Genomic DNA, 17,930 nt, shown 5'->3' with positions numbered 1-17,930 from the left:
GCATACAGAATATGATAGAATCCAACCAAAATGTATTCATTCAGCCTTTTTCTTTTTCAAGCTGTCTTCAGCCAAATAAGTAATGATTTTCAGCCTGGATTTGGATGTCAATTTGTGAGAAAAAAATTAATTTTAATCAAGCCCCAACTTGCCCAAAAGTAGTGTTTCTGCCGTAGTGTCCAAATGCCCTTCCAAAATCTCTTAATGTAGCAACTGAAAACTAGCATATACTACTAGTCTAACAAATTAAAATCAAACCTACAAGTTACTCAGTATCTCATTACAATGACAAGGTTGTAGTATTATTGCTGTTGTTGCTGCATGACTCCCCCGAAGCATATGACACGCTGATGTACATCTCAAGATGCCATCTTCAAAGACTACACAAGAGTAATCTTTGCTTGTAACTGGAGTCCCTTTAATTTTAGTACAGCAGACCAGGATCAGGCCCTGCATTTAGATGGAAAATTCTTTACCCTGAAAAGATAGGCAATGATACTTGAAATAAGATGCTTCATAAGCTAGTGTGAGATTATGGATGTCACTAGGCACCTAATGTTGTCCACCAAATGATCAGAGGCTCTGAAATTTACTTCTCATGTCAGAGGCTGGATTTGGTGACCTACAGAAAGAGCCTATTGAGCTCTAAGAGCTTGAAGAAGAAAGGACTGATTGCAAGATTTGGAGAAAGGAAAAACTGAAGACTTGGATGCTCTGTTTATGACAGAAATGGCATAAATTCTTCCTAGTTCAGAAGCACATTTAGTTGAATATATTTTGTATGGGAACACAATGCATTTTAATTCCACATGCTAAACCTGAAGTTTAGATTTTCTATTAACATTTCTTAAATAGAAATTGTATTTTATAACAAAATATATTGTTTTATTACTAGAAAAAGGAAAAATCTTGATACAGATAATTAGAAACCCTTCTGACAATAGGTCAGAGGAATTCCTATTCCCTGTTTGCTACAGGGTTGCCATTTGCTGTGGGCAAGTGCAAAATATATTTAAACATATTAAAAGAGCTCTTCATCTTTCTGCCATTTGAAATCATGACAGTGTTTTCCAGCGTTTCTCATAGATGAGACTAGATTAGCTTTCGCGGTGGGCAAAGCACAAGGTGACATGGGAATGGATGGATTCAGTGAAGGAGTTGGGCACTTGCAAAACAGGAATCACAAACCCAAGTGTCAGCAGACTGGCCCAAGCCCGGAATGCACAAGGCATACTCTGTGGTCAAAACAGGAGAAAGAGAAACTCAGGCATGTCAGAAGGAGGATGCAGAAAGCCCACAGCCACAGAAGAATGTGCTTAGAAAAAAAGATGAACAAGGAAAGAAAGTGAGAACAACAGAGAACATGGCTCTATCACAGAATTAAAAATCTTGAACTTGTCTCACTAAGAAGTTCTCTGGAAGCTGGGAATGATTTTTTTTTTCCAGCAAAGGAGCGTTATAAACCTCTGTCTTGCATTTCATAGTTTAAGTGCTCTAACTACCATGTCACCTTATTACTTTTCCATTGTGGCAACAGCATCTGTCCCTCCAGGCTACATGCATGCTCAATGGAGTTGTAACTGACACCACAACTCCATGGATCCTCCCATATACCAAATCCTTCCCCACTGCCTTCCGAGACTAAGCCCCAGCCTCATACAGCTACTCCTCTTCACTGCATTTTAAAACAAAACTGCCATGACTGCATTGCAACAAGCTAGATGCTGGTAGTATATGTGCAGAGGGGTAGGTGCTCTGCTGCTGAATCAGGAAAAAAGTATTTTGGACTTTAAAAATGTTTCCAGGGTAGATTTACCTGTTGTTCAAGATAACCATAGCCCCTCTGTTACCAAACACTGGAAAAAGTATGAAAGTTACAGATCATGTGCTTGGGGAGGCATCCCTCTCACCACCACGTCTGTATCCCATCCCACTTCATTCTGTTTCTTTTTAAAGCTCCAGTTCAGAAATTTCTTTATGAACAAGTATAGCCATGACCACGTGTAATCCTTTTTACTGGGAAAAAACTTAAGAAACGTATCAAAAGACAATGCCATATTTTAGAAAAAATAATATTTTCCAAGATAGTCTCATGGAAAGAACAAAAGAAAGAAAGACTGGCCAAAACACCAAGAAAATAAAGCCTTATATCCTGAAAGACAATAAAGACTATTCTTAGACAATCTTGGTGAGTAGCAGCTGGTGAAATTCAGCTGATTCCTTCTACCAGACTTGGAAAGTCATAAGTGCTTATTAATATCTCTCTTCTCTATAAGATTTTGCATTGCTCTGTAGTGTTAAGATCGCTTATTTGGAGGTGATGAAGACAGATTCTTCTCCACAACGAGAAAAGAATTAATTATGACTAACATGAAATATAGCCAAATAAAGGCAACTGAATATTACCTGATACATGAATGAGGTAGTCCGTAATTATACCCTGAAATATGAGTTATTCTTTGTATGATAGGAGCTTCAGAATCCCCCAGGAGAGGAGCAATATCATCAGAAACTGTTGGACAGCTCAGGTCCTTTTTTGTGCATATTCCAGGAGTATTTAGGTCTCTTCTAGTTAATCTGATCAGCTCTGAATCGTGTGGTTGAATGAGTCCCAACATTTCCCCTACACTGTTCTTCTCGTCATTGGCACTGAAATCAGATGAACCATATGATTCAGATTCAGAGTCTTTAACTGCTCCATCATTTTCTTCAAAGAAGGACTCAAAACGCAGCTGTCTACGAGGACCTGATCTGGTCACCTGGGGCTGAATGAAAAGACCACTTGGTTGAAAATCTTGCTTGCTTAAGTCTGTAATGTCTTCCTGTTGCATAATTTTGATTATTCTAATGAGCTGAAAGAGTCGTTTGCGGTCATTCATGTCATGGACCCCCAGTTTGGTATAATCTTTCATGGAAACTTTGGCAAGTTCATCAATCTTCTGAAGACCGAAGGCAGCAAAATGGGGATAGTATTTTTCAAGTTCTGCCTCACAAAGGCATTCATAAAGACATGATGCCATTTTCAAGCTAAAGTCTACAAGAAATCAAACAAAATAAGTATTAGAATCATGTGAAACATCATATCTAGCAAAGTTACTAATGAAGAAACTATACATTTCCTGATGCCATTACCTGCGGTTAGGTTAGAAGCTTGTTTAAATCCAAGTTTACAATACACTAGACTGCCAAACACTATGGAATATAGCAATAACAACAATAAACAAAACACAAAACAAATATTCTATCTATGAAACAATATTTTAAACTTATAGACAATACACAAGAATGTGTAAGAAATGCACAGTGCAGTGTTACTTACTGCTGCAGAGTTCCTGAACGCCTGATGTCTACTTGATGAATGCCGCAGCTACTGAAACCCTGTCCTCAAGCTACAGAATGTAAAATGCCTAATTTTAGACACTCAGTTTAATATCAGGGCATGTGGTCTAATATGGCTCAGCTATCCCTGGTTAACTAACCAAAGGAGAAGAAATTGCATTTGTCCTCACCTCAAGCTGAGTAATTAAGATCATTCATCTTACAGATGAACCACAGCAAAGTTGTAGTTTTGTTATATAACTTTCTCTTGTATGTCACAAATCTTGTGAGCATTTCTAAGTGTCCTTGACAGAATAACCTAATAATTCTGAAACACAGAATTTCTCTAAATCTATATATGCTACTGGAAGGCCATACTTGCATTCTTGGGAAACCCAAAAAAGCCACAAGCATCACTGAAAGGTATGCCAAAAAACCCTCAACTCCTTCACTCATGTCTCCCTAGCAATGCATTGTGCAGCTGTCTATATCCAGATGGATTAATATCTGCAGATATTTTTACTTGTTCCATAAAATGGAAAAACGATAGCACTTCAAGTATCTGTTGCCCACTGCTGCCTTATATCTTTGTTCAGTCTAGGACTTTAGGAAATACAGCTCTTACTCATGTTTGGAGGTTACAATAACATTTAACAAAACCAAGTTATTAAAGTTCCCCCTCCCTTTAATTTAGGGCAAATTCTTTGGCAGGATTTTCAAGCATTTCTACAATAACATTATATAAGTAAATAAGGTCACCAAATAGCACTCACAAATTTGATTCCATTTAATGAATGCATTATGTTAAAATAATAACAACAACAAAACAATAAAGATTATATTAAAGTGCTGATATCACAAGTTGTTAAAGAGGCAAAAAGGTGCAGTAGAAGACAGCTAAAATGACTTAGAAGCTAGAGTCTAAGCTGTAGAGAGTTGCTAGCCATAATAAAATTATGAGATTCATCAGTAACAAACTTCAAGACAAAAACATTGGTATGTTGGTGGACTTATTTAATGTGCTTGTAATGCAATTAATCTTGAGGTAAAGTCAGAGCCACTGCAGAGATTATTAGATCCTGGGAAGTGGAAATCAAAATTGACAGAGAGGATAGCAAACCCAAAGATCACAGAGGATAACTATGACACACGTGCAAGGGTTTTCACAAGCGTTCACAATTTGCCAACTTCTTTAACAGATAAAATTCCACACGAACTTCAGACTTCATTTTAAGAAGGGTTATGTTTTTGAAAAAATGCCTATCTTACATAAGGTAGCTTAAAATATAAAACCAGTATAGGACCTGTGTAACTGTCTGTATGCACAGCTATGGGAAATTTCTTTTGTTTGATGAAAGGAGCAGCTAGAACACACAGCTGAGACACCAATCTCAAAGTACTAAGAATCTGTTAAATATTAAAACAATCCAGCAAATTCATTTAATCTATTCTCATTCTGTATCCTATATACACTTACATCTTTATATATACTTAAGTTAAACACAGAGTAGCCAAAGACTAGTGCAAGATCTAATTTGGTGATAACTTCTGTTTGAATGATGATGTTTAGCACAGGAGAGAGAAGAGAGGATAAAAAGGAAAAAAAATTGAGGCACTTCCCAAAACAAAAGCAGCATACAAGAGGAGAGAACTAAGAATTTTGAGGCCAAGGTTCCAATTAAGAATTAAACAAAATATACTTAAACAGCTAGAAATGACTGTACAGACAAGTTTCTATTAACTGGGGTAACAAGGACTAAGTTTCTCAAAATACGGAAAATCCAAGTAATATAGGTACTGTGGAACATACGAGAAGGTTAGTACTGAGACATGTAAGCAGCTCTGCATGGCTTATTGGCTAAGGCTCTGTGCCATGTGAAAGCAACTAAATGGCTTCTTAATGAGAGCTGGCCTGGGAGGTAATATAACTGCTCCTGCTTCCCCAGATATAATAAATCATACTGGATCTAAGTGGTTTAAGGAGACAGCTCCAGAGTCTCTCCACCCATAGAACAGCAACTTCACAACCTAGGAAAACTGAACACTCAGTAATAAAGTAACAAATTAATTAACCATGGAAAAAAATTAAGCAAATATCATGGTGATGGATTCCAGCATTTCTGGTTACTTTAAAACTCAAGAGTAGACAATTTCCTAAAATATTTGTTCTGTTTCATAAGCAAGAGAATTTAGGGGAAATTGCAGCTGTCAGTGCAAACCTTCCAGCTTTATAATTGGCGATGCTCTAAAAGAAAGGAGCGCCTTTCTCCTTATTAAAATAATACCTTAATTTGTCCAACACTGTGCAATCCTTTCTGTCTGAAGACACTGTTTCTAAAACAGGTACACAATTCTTCAAAATAAACTGGCTTTGTAAAGAAATAAGAGTAGTATTGGTAGGTTTTCAAGATTCCTAAACTGTTAATGATAATGCCATCTTCTGGCAAAAAAAAAGAGGAGACTTCTACTTTTTTGCAATAAATAACAGTCAGCGTTCCCTCAGTTATTGTCACGATCTAATTTTGTTTGTTGACCTGAGAGAACATTGTGTCTTGAGGCAGAAAAATATAACATTCTTCAGTGTAGTAGTTTCATACCAAAGCCCAGGTCTTGTTTCCTGCAAAGCCAAGGGTGGCTTCACCAAAAAGAGGATTGAGACAAAAGCCTAAGACTTCTTCAAATGGTTGGATAAAAGATAGGTTTGAGAAAGAATACAGTACAGAGGTACAATTCTCCGTGAGCACTCAGTTATAAGGCCAGATACTCCCAGGCCTAAGAACAACTCTTCACTCCATCTCTATTACAACATCCCTTATAATTCTTCGCTGTTCAGTGGTTGCCCTTCTCATTTTATCTGTCAGAAGGACTCAGCTTCACTTTGAAATTTTCACCTTCTTCTCACACCAGTGACAAAAAGGTGCTGAAGGGGGTCAGTGAAACAGTGAAGTCAATGAAGTCCAGAGCACCTTTACCTACTAACACACAAGCCAGCAGTGATGGTGGAACAGTTATTGCTGAAACACATGAGATGTCTGAACAAGGGACCAGTCAACCCATCATCTTTATGTGGCAAACCTGAGTTCTCTACAACTCATTTCTTATGCAAAGAAGTTTTACAAAGATCTTAAAAGGCTGCCAGATGCTGGTAATGGGTAAGTACTTATTGTTAAAAAGCATTAGAATTTTATATAAAGGGACCAAGTCAAGGCACAGACTAAGAACGCAGTTTGTCATCACAGACATCCTCCTCTGTTTCAGTAATAGAGGATTTTTAAAGGTCATAAAGCTGGGGAAAAAAAAGAAAAGTCAGGCATAAATAGTATAAACAAGCGGCTACATTTTATGTATTTCTGAAGGAAATTAACTTACCACAAAATTATGCTCTAGGAGCTGATCCTCCATTTTAAAATGCTTTTATTTATTAATTAACTCTTACACAAATCTTTTCATTCTCAATGCACTTTTCAAAGTAGAAAAAAGGCTGGCCTTCAAAGATACTCACTCAGCAAGTGTCAGTCACTGTGCATAAAATAAATCACGTAAAATCCCTACATAGGCTATTTTAAGAACAAAGCAGCCTTAGACCACTCTATCTTGATCCTTATTAACCTCTGATATATTAAAGATCTCAGCGCACCGCTCACTTGAATAACACAATGCCCTATTATCCCACTGTAGCTCAATCATATTTACCTGATAATTTTAGCTGACTTCCACTGATAATCCTGAGCGTCACCACAGAGACATGACACATATCACTATATCTGTATATTAAACCAGGAAAGTTAAGTCATGGCAAAGTGAAGAAATCTGATGTGGCACTCCTACAAATGCAAACTAATGCAGCTATACATTTAATCCTGCAAATAATCTAGAGATAATAATTCTGAATCATAAACTCTGGTCTGATAATGAAATAATTTTATTAGGAACAATTTTCATGGGCACCTGATAAACGTAGTAATCGTTAATCAGTGTACAAAACCAAACAGCACCTTGTTTTCCTGCCTATTGCTTTGTGTTATGTAAATGATTTTGCTTTACAGGTACCTTATAGAAATAAAAGTTAAGAACTTACAAAATTTGTAAATGCATGTAGCAGGCAGATGTGCTTCCTTCCCTGACTATGACTATAGCAGTGTACTGTACTCCTTACACTTGTAACCACGTTACCTCAAACAAGTTTTCAGCGCAGGCTCTGTCCATCCAAAAGTGTTTGCTGTTTTTTGACGAATAGAAGCAGAAGACTAGAACAAACCTACAATAGCGAAAAAGAAGACATTAACTCACGTCACCAGTCATCCATCTTTATTTCTTATTCATCTAAACATTAAGCCCTTTTTAAACTGTGATCCAAAGCCGAATCTGATTTAGCCCTCCAGATGTGAATGGCTAATTTGCTTTTCCAGATCACCACACAAAGTGCTTTGCCATTAATCATTCTGACCCCATTCCTTCAAAACTAGGGTATTCCTGTGAAGAACGGGGTCAGGGTGCGGTTGAACTTTTATAAGCACAAGCTTGGTAATAAGAGATAATATGTGCTGTAATACGAGCTTGTAATTTTAGTTTCATGCAGTAGGTAGGGATCTATGAAACAATGCTTGACGTTGCAGCAGATCCCTTTGTAAGATCATAGGATTACAACTCCCCGTGCACGTACACAACATGGTATTAAACATTCTGTGGCTCACTGGGACAAGTATCGTAGCAGCCTGTTTTGAGGATCCGAGGAATGAAGATGAATACTATCAATAGATAGCTACCTATAGTTTCTGTACAGTAAATGTAATTGGAGAGGAGGGAATACTTTTAATGTTAACTGACCACAATTTTGCAGTTGGACCATGATGCAGGTCTTCTCCCTGCGGCAACACTCCCACTTCCTTTGCTGCTGACATATCTAACACAGAGTTTATAACCAAAACTACAATTCCATTTCATTGCTCTTTCAGGCAGACTTAAAAACAACAACTAAATGTTTGCGGGTTTTTTTGTTTTGTTTTCCAACAGAGTATTTTTCAATTCACAAGAGACTGCTATTTTTTATAATCATCCCTACATACTAAGTATAGTCTGGTGACCTCAGCAGAAGAGACTGCGTCCTACAGCTGATCCCCGACAACTGCTTAGAACAACAGCTGCATGGAAAGGGAAGTGTCTAATATTCAACTGCACGCTAAGAAAATAACCTACAAGTTATATTAGGATGCTGATTATTTGAAAATTGTGTCCCGGCTTCTCCTGCCAGTAAGATTCACCAAATGGCTTTGAATATTTATTTTATAACCGTATCAAAACAAACCACCGCGCATCTGGAATTAGGCTGAGGGGCAACACGGTCACTGAATTTAGCCCTGTGGGGATTTATAGCTTCCCTCAGTTAATTTAGTCCCAAACTCAGGAATCTTACAGCTTCACCCTACGGAAGAAGGGGCCTCGTACCCAGCCCTCTGTGGGGGCTCTCCTCCCATCCTTCCCCTAGCTGTTCCCACACGGTTTCTGAGGGAAGTTGCGGCGCTGCCCCGCCGCCTGGGGAAGGGCGGGACATCTCCCCCCCTCCCTCGGTGCCACCATCCCCTTCACCTCACGGCAGGCCCCCCCCCCGCGGCCCCCGCTACCACTCACCGGCCGCGGCGCCGCTCGGCAGCAGCGACTAGGCCGCGTCTCCATGGCAACAACGCTTTTCCCGCTTCAAACCCTCGCGCCCGTCCGCCAGCGAATAGGGGCGAGGGAGAGGCGCGGATGGGGCGTGACCCGGCGCGGGACTAACCAATCGTCGAGCTTCGCGCCCGGAAGTGGGCGGAGACAAGAGGAAGGGCAGGAGAGAAGAGAATGGTGGGGAGGCGCTACCGCCCGAGCCTGCCGCTGCTTGTGATTGATCGAGGCTGCATTCAGTCATGCTCCGCGCCCCGCCTAATCTCCATCCCGGAAGAGAAGGTGAGGGGTGGCTGGAGGGGAGGTGACCGGGGCTTTGCACCTCCGGCTCCCACAGTGTCCCGTCCCGTCCCGTCCCGTCCCGTCCCGTCCCGTCGCCATGGCAACGCCCTCTCCCGGGGCTGCCAGAACTGGTACCCCCCGCCTCAGCCTGCTGCCGGGGGATGGCGGGGCCCTACCGTCTGGGAGCGGCCCTGGGGTGCCGCGCAAGGCGGGAGGGAGGGAGGGAAGGGGAGCGGGGCGGCGGCGGGGCAGGGGTGTCCGGGGGCCGCTGGGACATGGCGGCCCTTGGAGAGGTTTGCCCTTCCAGGCCGTCGGAGGGCGGCGTTTCCAGGGGCGCACGGGAGGTGGTGCTGGCCTCCCGCCTTGGGCGGGCCGCCGGGCCCCAAACCAGCCTGGGTTGGTTGCTGTGTTTCGGGGGGGTTATCTTCGGCATGGTTGATCAGAAACTAATTGAGGCGGTTAAAGAGGGGTTAACCAAGAGGGCTGAACGCCATCCTGGGGCTTGGTTGGCGGTGAAGGACTCTGTTCTGTGGTTTCCCGGTGTGGAGGTGTCGCCATGCCTCACTGGGCGTGTCAGGGAGAATGAGTGTTGTGTGAAGGGATTACTCACTGAAGTGTGCAGCTCGGTCGAAAGGCAGAGCTCTGCCTGGAACTGGGAACTGCTGGTTTCTTTAACATAGATTTCTCATCTCCATTGCTTTCTCTGTTTTTCTGTGTAGGACCAGTTTTCCTAGCTGCATAGCTTATTGATAACAATATTTGTCTCTTAAGAGGTATGTTCCTTTCTATTTACATCAAATCAGTGCTTAACACATATGCCAGGAAGCTTTTAGTTTTGTTTTAACAGCCTTGTGTATAGACCAGAAAACAGACAGCCAGTCCTTTGGCGTTCTTTTTCTCAGTTCTGCCACTGGCATTTTGAGGAGTTCTCTGCTGCAGGGAATCTGTCTCAGGCAATGATTTCTGTGTGCCACTTCCAGTAATTTTGAGGTATTATCTTTGCACAGTCTTTGGATTTTTGCAGTGTAAAAGCTTCAGAGTGTTAATCACTGGCTTTCCTTTTGCTTTATTTTTTTTTTGTCCCTACAGTGTGGTGTTTAATATATTGGCAGCAAAGAAATGTCATGCAGGTCATATTTCATGCTTCTTGGTAACTTATTTTTTAAAAGCCTATTTCCTTGTTTTAAAAGGAAAGGACTAAATTTTTTACAATTCAAAGTTAGCTAATAAGATGCAGTTTAATTTTGTAGTAACTACAAAGGGATGGATGACTTTTAGCTCACACTGAGATACGTTTCCTGGCTAAATACAACTGGTTTGTTTGAGCTCCATGTTGTATGTTGTTCCTGCTTGATCCTCTTTGCTTTTCCACAGCTCTCCTTGCATTTAACAGAGGGACATGGCTGTGAGAGCTTGTGGCTTGATCATCTTCAGGAGGCTGCAGTCAGCACCACCTTCTAAGGTCACTGACAGTATTGAATACCTCCTCCTTCAGACATCCTATGGGACCCATCACTGGACGCCACCCAAAGGTGACGTTTGTTCTGATAACATGCTTCAGGGTCATTTGTGTCGAGAGTGAGTGAGATTAGAGACTGAACTTTGGCTGAACACTGCTAAGCTCAGCTTTGTGGGGCAGTTAATCAGTTGACAGTAGCCACTGATCATGCTGCTTGTGCAGCAGAGTGGGCTGAAATTCTTTGCAAGTATTGTATAAATGCTTGTATTGTATGTATACTTTGTAAATATATGTACAAACTGTTAGGCACGACTGATTGGGGCTGGGGGCGGGTCACCCAATCCTGCTTCTCAGATATCTGATGTTTCTGGTAGACATTGAACAGACAACTGAAATTAGGTAGCTACAGAAGTTTTACCCTCTCACCCAGGTCTGACCCTCTGCCAGATGCATGGTTGTTTGGCCCATGCATAATCAGAAGCATTACAGTTTGCAGCGCAACATTAGAAGGCAAACTGAAATAGGTGATAATTTACTTTAAAACGCCTTCCTTCAAAGATGGAGGAATTTTTTTAAGTTTAGGAGATGATTGATGAAGAGCGCATACCTAATGCAGCAGAGATGAAAGTGACGGCTGGGAAAAGTAACCTGGTTATCCATCTTCACCTAAGCCACCCTCACTCTTCAGTGAGGTCCCAAGACATATAGCAACACCTTGTCTGTAAAGCCAGTATTAGTACATAGTCGCAGCCCTGATAACAGGAAAAGCACAGCAAAGAAGTACTTCAGCTTCCTTGTAGATCTTCTTATATGCTGGTTTTGACCCTCTGAGATTTCTTCCTGCTACTTTTTACTTCTTGTTTTGTAAAATGTGGTACTCTTAAAGCACAGGGCAGGAGCAGTTTGTAAACAGGAATTTGCAAATTGGAAAAACGCTTGTAAGAGTATCAACTATGTTCTCCTATTAAGGGAAAGAACAAAACTTTCCAAACCTTCGCCTTTGTCCGTTTTACCAAAAGCCTAAGGGATTAGAGTTTGCAGCCTACTGGAAAGCTAAAAAACATGTGCTGGGACATGATTGGTTGTTGCAGGAGGAGAAAGCATGTGGAAAGGTTCACTGGGAACACAGTAATTTTGGACAAGTGGTTGAAATGACTCGTATGCATTTCAGTAGGGAGTGAAATGACTCATAGGCATAGGTCTCACCCACTCAAAATCATAGAATCATAGAATGGTTTGAGGTGGGCAGGACCTTTCAAGTTCATCTCGTCCAACCCCCCAGCAATGAGCAGGGCCATCTTCAACTAGATCTGGTTGCCCAGAGCCCCCTCCGACCTGACCTGGTATGTTACCTGGGATGGGACGTCTGCCACCTCTCTGGGCAACCTGTGCTGGTGTCTCACCACCCTTATGGTAAAAGATGGCTTCCTTGTTTCTAGTCTGAACCCACCCTCTCTTTGTATAAAACCGTTACCCCTTGTCCTATCGCTGCAGGCCCTATTGAAAAGTCTGTCCCCATCTTTCTTCCAAGCACCCTTGGAGTATTGAAAGGGCAAAAGAAGGTCTCCCCAGAGCCTTTTCTTCTCCTTGCTGAACAACCTCAGCTCTCTCAGCCTGTCCTCGTAAGATAGGAGTTCCATCCCTCTGATCATTTTTGTGGCCTCCTCTGTACCCTCTCCAAGAAGTCCATGTCTTTCCTGTGCTGGTGGCTCCAGAGTTGGACGCAGTACTGCAGGTGGGGTCTCACCAGAGCAGAGTAGAGGTGCAGAATCACCTCCCTCAACATATTGTTTAAGGTGTTATAGATCAAAAGCCACATACAAAAGCCACAATCTGATAGCAGCCTTTAATAGTAGCTTGGTACAGATTCAGGGGCAATAAATAATGGGGAGCTATTACATTATATATTCTCTGTGGTATGAGTTGTCTTCAAAGGCAGCCTCAGGTTGTGTGGTGCAGTAATGTAACTTGTATATGATGTACACATAGGCTTAATGTGTCCCGAGGCAGAATGAGATGTAATCGTCTCTTCAAGAGCACACAAAAAGCAATTTATGTCTACAGCTGTACATTGATATTTTACAAGTTCCCTAAGCAGCTGAAACCCTTACAGGATTAAACTGGACTTGCTTGCGTCCCCCAACATAGCTTCATCATCTCTACTCCTAGAACTGTGACTTTGCACTAGCCGAGGCTGGTGGGAAGGGGATGCGGTGTTCATTTTCCTTCTCAGGGTATTGGAATTGCATTAGTGCAGGAGGATCTGGAAGCTGTGGTATGAGGTGCTGCCAGCAGTCCTTTTTCTTCCCAGTAGGTAAACTGTGTTGCACGAAGTTGGAAACTTACTGAGCTTAGACTTGAGGTTATCAACAGCGGGGTGAGGTGGTTGTCTTTTGCTCTGCTGGAGAGCAGGAGTTTGCACTGGTGTCCTTTGAGTTGAAACTGAATCTCAGCCCTTCGGCTTTATCGCTACCTCCACGCATTGCACATTTGGTGACTATGGATCATGACTATCATAAAAAATAGTGGTTACTTACTGTTCATGGATGTCCTGTGGGTTTTTGCTGTGGGTACTGTAAGAGTAATCCAGCTGTACAAGGCCAAGTGGATTCTGTTTCTCAACTATTAGTAAAGGTCCTAGCTATGGAAATGCATACTTCGTCAAAAAGGAGGTAGCTTGACTTGCAGCATTGAGAATCAGGGGGAAAATATTTTTAGTTAAAGCCTCTGTGTATTTGATCTCAAATATCCAAGACATCAAATGCAACATCAGATGCTGTTTTTTTGCACAGTTGCCACTTGAGATAGAAGTGTATTTTACATTTGAGATGATGTGATGTTGTAAGATACGCAGACAAAGAAGTGAGTGAGACCTGTTGGGAAAGCAAATGAGCTCCCCACATGCCCCAGTTCTGGTACTAAAGGGTGGCTTTGGGTACCTGGGACCTCAGGAAAGATTAATCTCTGTGACGAAATTATGGTTATTTGCAGCCAGCTATGAAGAAAATAGAGTGACACAAGGGGCAAAATAAAGCTTAACTTTTTTCCCTCTTGAAGCCTCCCAGCTCCTGCTGTGTTGCTTTTTTTGAGATCTTGCTTGGCTTGTTCTATTTATGTTCTGGTCTCGAGCTTTCATGAGAAAACCAAATCTGACATTTCTCAACAAAAGTACAAACAGCTGGGGATGTGTTATATTTATCCGTTGTTTGTAATGGCACCTTTCATTCTAAGCAATGTAAAATAAATGATGTGTCCTAGAAGAACTACGCAGCTGGTGAAAGGTCTAGCTTATAGGCTTGCTGTGTTTCAGAGGGAAATATGGGAGAGAGATAAAAATACCCCTAACTGAAACCCACCTTTTAAATGGCATGTGTTGGTCCCTAGTCCCGTTGTTTCTGGGCTGTGGGAATGAGTAAAAGTTTTGCAGAATTGAGCCTCAAGCTTCTGCGGGAGGGAAGGGTTGAGAGAGGACTAAGACTCTTTCAGATGAGCAGTCTCCCCTCTAACTGCATAAAGGAAAAACATTCATGAGGCACCTAGTCCTCAGTATGATGTAAGAAGGAACATTATGGGTGCAGAGTGCTCCAGAAGAGGAGAGAAGGTCTGGGAAGAAAAGATGTCTAGTGCTGACAGGCCACTGTGGGTTTCAGAACATGTGGATAGACAATGATCCTAAAAGCATGAGACAAAGACAAGGCGCAAAGGTTGGAAAAGCAATTTCTGCTCTCCAGTTTCCATTTGATTCTGTATCAGCTGCAGTGTACTGTCATCTCTGACTCCCAGTGTTTCCTAGTTGTCAACCAAATAAAGAAAACCTGAGTTTCCTTCTCAGAGACTTTTTCACCTTCTTGACAGGCCACGTGGACCCAGGAGAGGATGACCTGCAGACAGCCTTCCGGGAAACACAGGAGGAGGCTGGTCTTCAGGCCAGTCAGCTCACCCTCATAGAGGGGTACAAGAAAGAACTGCACTATCCTGTCCGTGGCAAACCTAAGACAGTCATTTACTGGCTGGCAGAAGTGAAGGACTGTAACACAGCAATCAAACTCTCGGAGGAGCACCAGGCTTTCCGGTGGCTGAAGCTGGAGGATGCTTGCAAATTTGCAGAATATGAGGACATGCAAGCGACACTGAAAGAAGTGCATCAGTTTCTCTGCTCCAAAGAATAAAACCTTTCGTGAAGGGCAAGGGGAATTTTTGAAGAAATGTGGCCTGCTTTTTTTTTTTTTTTTAATTTTTTTTGACCAGAGGAGGAACTATATGCCTGAAAAAAATGTAGATTTCTCTTTTAAATCTAGAAAAATTCATTGAAGATACTTAGACCTTTTAAAGAGCTTATCCTTTTGTCTTCCCTGACTAATGCAAAAGAGCATGGTCTGATTGAACCACGAGCCAGAGATGTCTGAATTGAAACCCAGAGCTAACAAAGACTTCCTCTGTCCCTGTCTCCTTTTTTTTTCCCTCCCCCCCCCTTGAAGTGCTCAGCAACCACAGATCTTTTTGAAAAATCAAACACTTGATATTTCTTGACTTGCTGGTGTAGAACTACAGACTTGAGAAAATGAGCATATGGAGATTTTTAATAACAAAATGTTTACTGCAGAAGTTGCACCTTGCATTTGAAATGGGGAAATAGTAGTTCTGTTCCCAGATGATATGCTGTGATGACTTGTCAAATCATTTCAGGTCTTGTTTGTTTGTATCATGAATTTATGTACATCACTGATGTACCGTTGTGAAAACATTTTCCATCCAAAGACTCTTAGTAAACAGTTGATGTACAGTATTTAAATGGTAAACTTGAAGTTGTTCTTGTGCGTCTTTCTCTTCCCTTTAGTCTTTAACAGACATCTTAGCCATACATTATTCAGGGTGTTGGGATAGGGAAATCTGTCTGCCTAATAGAGCATTTTCTGCACATAAGATCCAAGCTAACGTGCATTCTTGCATCGGTTTGATAGCACCTGTGTTTCTGTGGCTGCAGCCCGTAGCCATGTGTGGGCAGCAGAGCCATGTGCCCTGCCAGTGCTGTGCTGTGGATACTCATCCTGGATGATTGCAGAAGCCTGCAGTGGTACTGATGAGCTCACTTGGATCAGCTTTCTCAGGTTATTAGCACTCTGTATGATTATGCATGTTCAGTTATTAATGGTTTGCAATCTTTTGGATGTTTTGGTACATAAATACCAAAAAAGCATGATGGCAATATTAAAATTTTTAGGTGAGGAATGAGGTTTTCTGAATCCCAGGCAATTCTGGGAGAGAACAAGTGCTGCTTCTTCGCTACGTCTCCTCTAGCCTTTACTGCTTAGGCACTTGGAACTTGAAAAGCAAGTAAGTGTATGAGGAAGTGGGCTCTGCTTCTGCTTTGTCGTCGTCCTTGCTGCAGGAGTGAAGTGAGGGTTGTCAGCATCACATCAGCCCTGGAGAAGACCTGCGATACCACATGTGCAATATAACTGGGCTGAGAAATATGAGCGGCAGTTGAGTATTGTGTTACTCTCCAGTTATGCAGCACTCATCCTTTGGTGCAGCTTACATTAATAATGTTAGTACCACTGTGACAGTGGTGTCTTGCTCATCACCCTCTTATCTTCCTGTAGAGTGATTTATAAAGGCCCTCTTATAGTGCATCGGTTTTTGTGTGGGTATATATATATGTACACACACGCACACATAAAAGGATGCACTGTAAGGGGTCTTTTAGTATGTATATGTACACACATGAACAATTTCAGTGCTCCTCCACTTTACAGTCAGGTTTTATTTTGATTATGAACACTCTTTACAAGCATCGCATTCAGGTGATGGCAGAGAGAACAGCACATAGATTGGTGATTGCTCTGAGTGTTTCTCAGCTAGCTTTAGAAGCAGAGGCATCTCCCACTGTCACCAGGTCCAGCCCCAAGGCAGAATCAGCTATTTTGGATTGTTTCCTGATGCACGTTTGGCTAACGTGCTTTTTAAGACCCCTCGTGATGAAGACTCACACCTTCAGGTCCTCTGTCCATACCTTGGAAAATTTGGTCTCTAGCATCTAAACCAGTGAGAAATATGTAGAACAACCAGTAAAAGAGAGGGGGAGAAAGTAGTTAAAAGCCTGTGCTGCTTCACAGTCTTATTTTTTCTTTATTGTTTGAGCTACCATTTAATCAGTGCTATGTAAACAATGGTGTTATTGCCTTCATGTTTATAAGCAAGATTAGCATATTAACTATGAATTATGGAGAGTCATTAGCAAGTCACGTGTTCTGCCCATTCAGCAGTAATGAACATAAGCACTTGTTGCTTTGGAAAGCAATACATTAGCTGAACTCCAAGTAAGTATTTCCATTTTAATGGCACTGTGTACACAGTGTTCCCAAAATGCGTCAAGGTTTTGGAGAGTAACATGTGCTATGCATTGTAAGGCAATGTGCCCTTTGGACAAAATTTCAAAGGCAGGCATCTTAATTGTGGTAGAAAAAAGGTACAAGGGAAGTAGCTGTGATAATTGGTGAGGCGCTGCGTGTGTGTTTTTAGCGATTTATGTACAGAATGTATCCCCATAAATTTTGTGTGTAAAATGATGCTTACGCATTTGGAAACTTGACCCAACAGTCTTTGGATTTGTTTTAAAGTGGAAACATCGGACAGTCAGAATTTAATTCTGACTGTGTTGTTTGTGTTCGCTGCTCACTGGTGAAGAAAGAGTTCTTCCTTTGTCCATGTCTAGTAGTAAAATATTTTCCCAAGGAGCATGTGGGAAACCCTCCACTGAGTAATTATGGAATAATCTGTCTGGGGAAGACATTTATGTCCAACCTCTATGATTTTTATGCCCTGAACCAATAAGGTTTGTATTTTCTTTCTTGACACCAGTTAAGTTTTTGGTTGTAGTAGCATCTTGTGGCATTTAGCTTTTTACCAGGATGTGGATCTATGTTTAAGAAGAAAGATGAAGAAAACAATAAATCAGAGACTTTAAATTCCCTAGAGACCTTACTTCTGCCTTAGGTTAAGTAAAATCAAACTCTAGAGAAGTCCAAGCTCCACTGAAATGGCACAAGTTAATTTACGTGAAGTGAAAAATGTTGTTTAAGTCTAAGAGACTCAGTTCAGCTCCACTGCTGAACAAATATACTGATGCAGGTCATACTTGTAATTTCTTGGTGTTAGTATTTCTTTCTCCAAATAATTCCTGATTTATAGCCATGATTACAGTTTATATCAT

At 41.5% G+C, this 17,930-nt stretch overlaps 2 protein-coding genes across 6 annotated transcripts in view; one reads left to right on the top strand and one right to left on the bottom strand.

Moving 5' to 3' along the window:
- KIF24 (kinesin family member 24) overlaps positions 1-9,062 on the bottom strand; it is a 30,411-nt gene extending 21,349 nt beyond the window's left edge. The window contains exons 1-3 of one of the 3 annotated variants that reach the window (XM_054184939.1): positions 8,947-9,062; positions 7,492-7,576; positions 2,407-3,034 (exon numbers count right to left, since the gene is read on the bottom strand). In XM_054184939.1, coding sequence (XP_054040914.1) covers positions 2,407-3,020 — 614 coding nt within the window. In that variant the 5' untranslated portion in view covers positions 3,021-3,034; positions 7,492-7,576; positions 8,947-9,062. Of the gene's footprint in view, positions 1-2,406; positions 3,035-3,319; positions 3,378-7,396; positions 7,458-7,491; positions 7,577-8,946 lie in introns of those variants that run through there. The other 2 variants (XM_054184941.1, XM_054184940.1) reach the window with 2 other exon arrangements.
- A 63-nt stretch (positions 9,063-9,125) lies between these two features.
- Positions 9,126-17,790, top strand: NUDT2 (nudix hydrolase 2). 3 transcript variants are annotated; one of them, XM_054186498.1, is made up of 4 exons: positions 9,126-9,258; positions 9,978-10,031; positions 10,633-10,790; positions 14,573-17,790. In XM_054186498.1, exons 3-4 carry the CDS (start codon positions 10,658-10,660, stop codon positions 14,884-14,886), a joined length of 447 nt encoding a protein of 148 aa, XP_054042473.1. In that variant the 5' UTR covers positions 9,126-9,258; positions 9,978-10,031; positions 10,633-10,657; the 3' UTR covers positions 14,887-17,790. The 3 variants fall into 3 exon arrangements, with proteins under 3 accessions (XP_054042473.1, XP_054042474.1, XP_054042475.1); XM_054186499.1 differs by lacking the exon at positions 9,126-9,258 and adding an exon at positions 9,260-9,389; XM_054186500.1 differs by lacking the exon at positions 9,126-9,258 and adding an exon at positions 9,373-9,440 and having other exon boundaries at positions 9,979-10,031.
- Positions 17,791-17,930: the final 140 nt, after the last annotated feature.

Source organism: Rissa tridactyla, chromosome Z (genome assembly GCF_028500815.1).
Source record: "Rissa tridactyla isolate bRisTri1 chromosome Z, bRisTri1.patW.cur.20221130, whole genome shotgun sequence".
Classification (NCBI taxonomy): domain Eukaryota; kingdom Metazoa; phylum Chordata; class Aves; order Charadriiformes; family Laridae; genus Rissa; species Rissa tridactyla.
Note: the sequence above shows the minus strand (reverse complement) of the source record. Positions and strands in the feature narration are given on the sequence as shown.

Excerpts from the sequence above, each read along its gene's own strand:
- NUDT2 (XM_054186498.1), top strand. The coding sequence starts at position 10,658 with ATGGCTGTGAGAGCTTGTGGCTTGATCATCTTCAGGAGGCTGCAGTCA. Across the intron at positions 10,791-14,572 it reads TCACTGGACGCCACCCAAAG|GCCACGTGGACCCAGGAGAG; the intron begins GTGACGTTTGTT and ends CCTTCTTGACAG.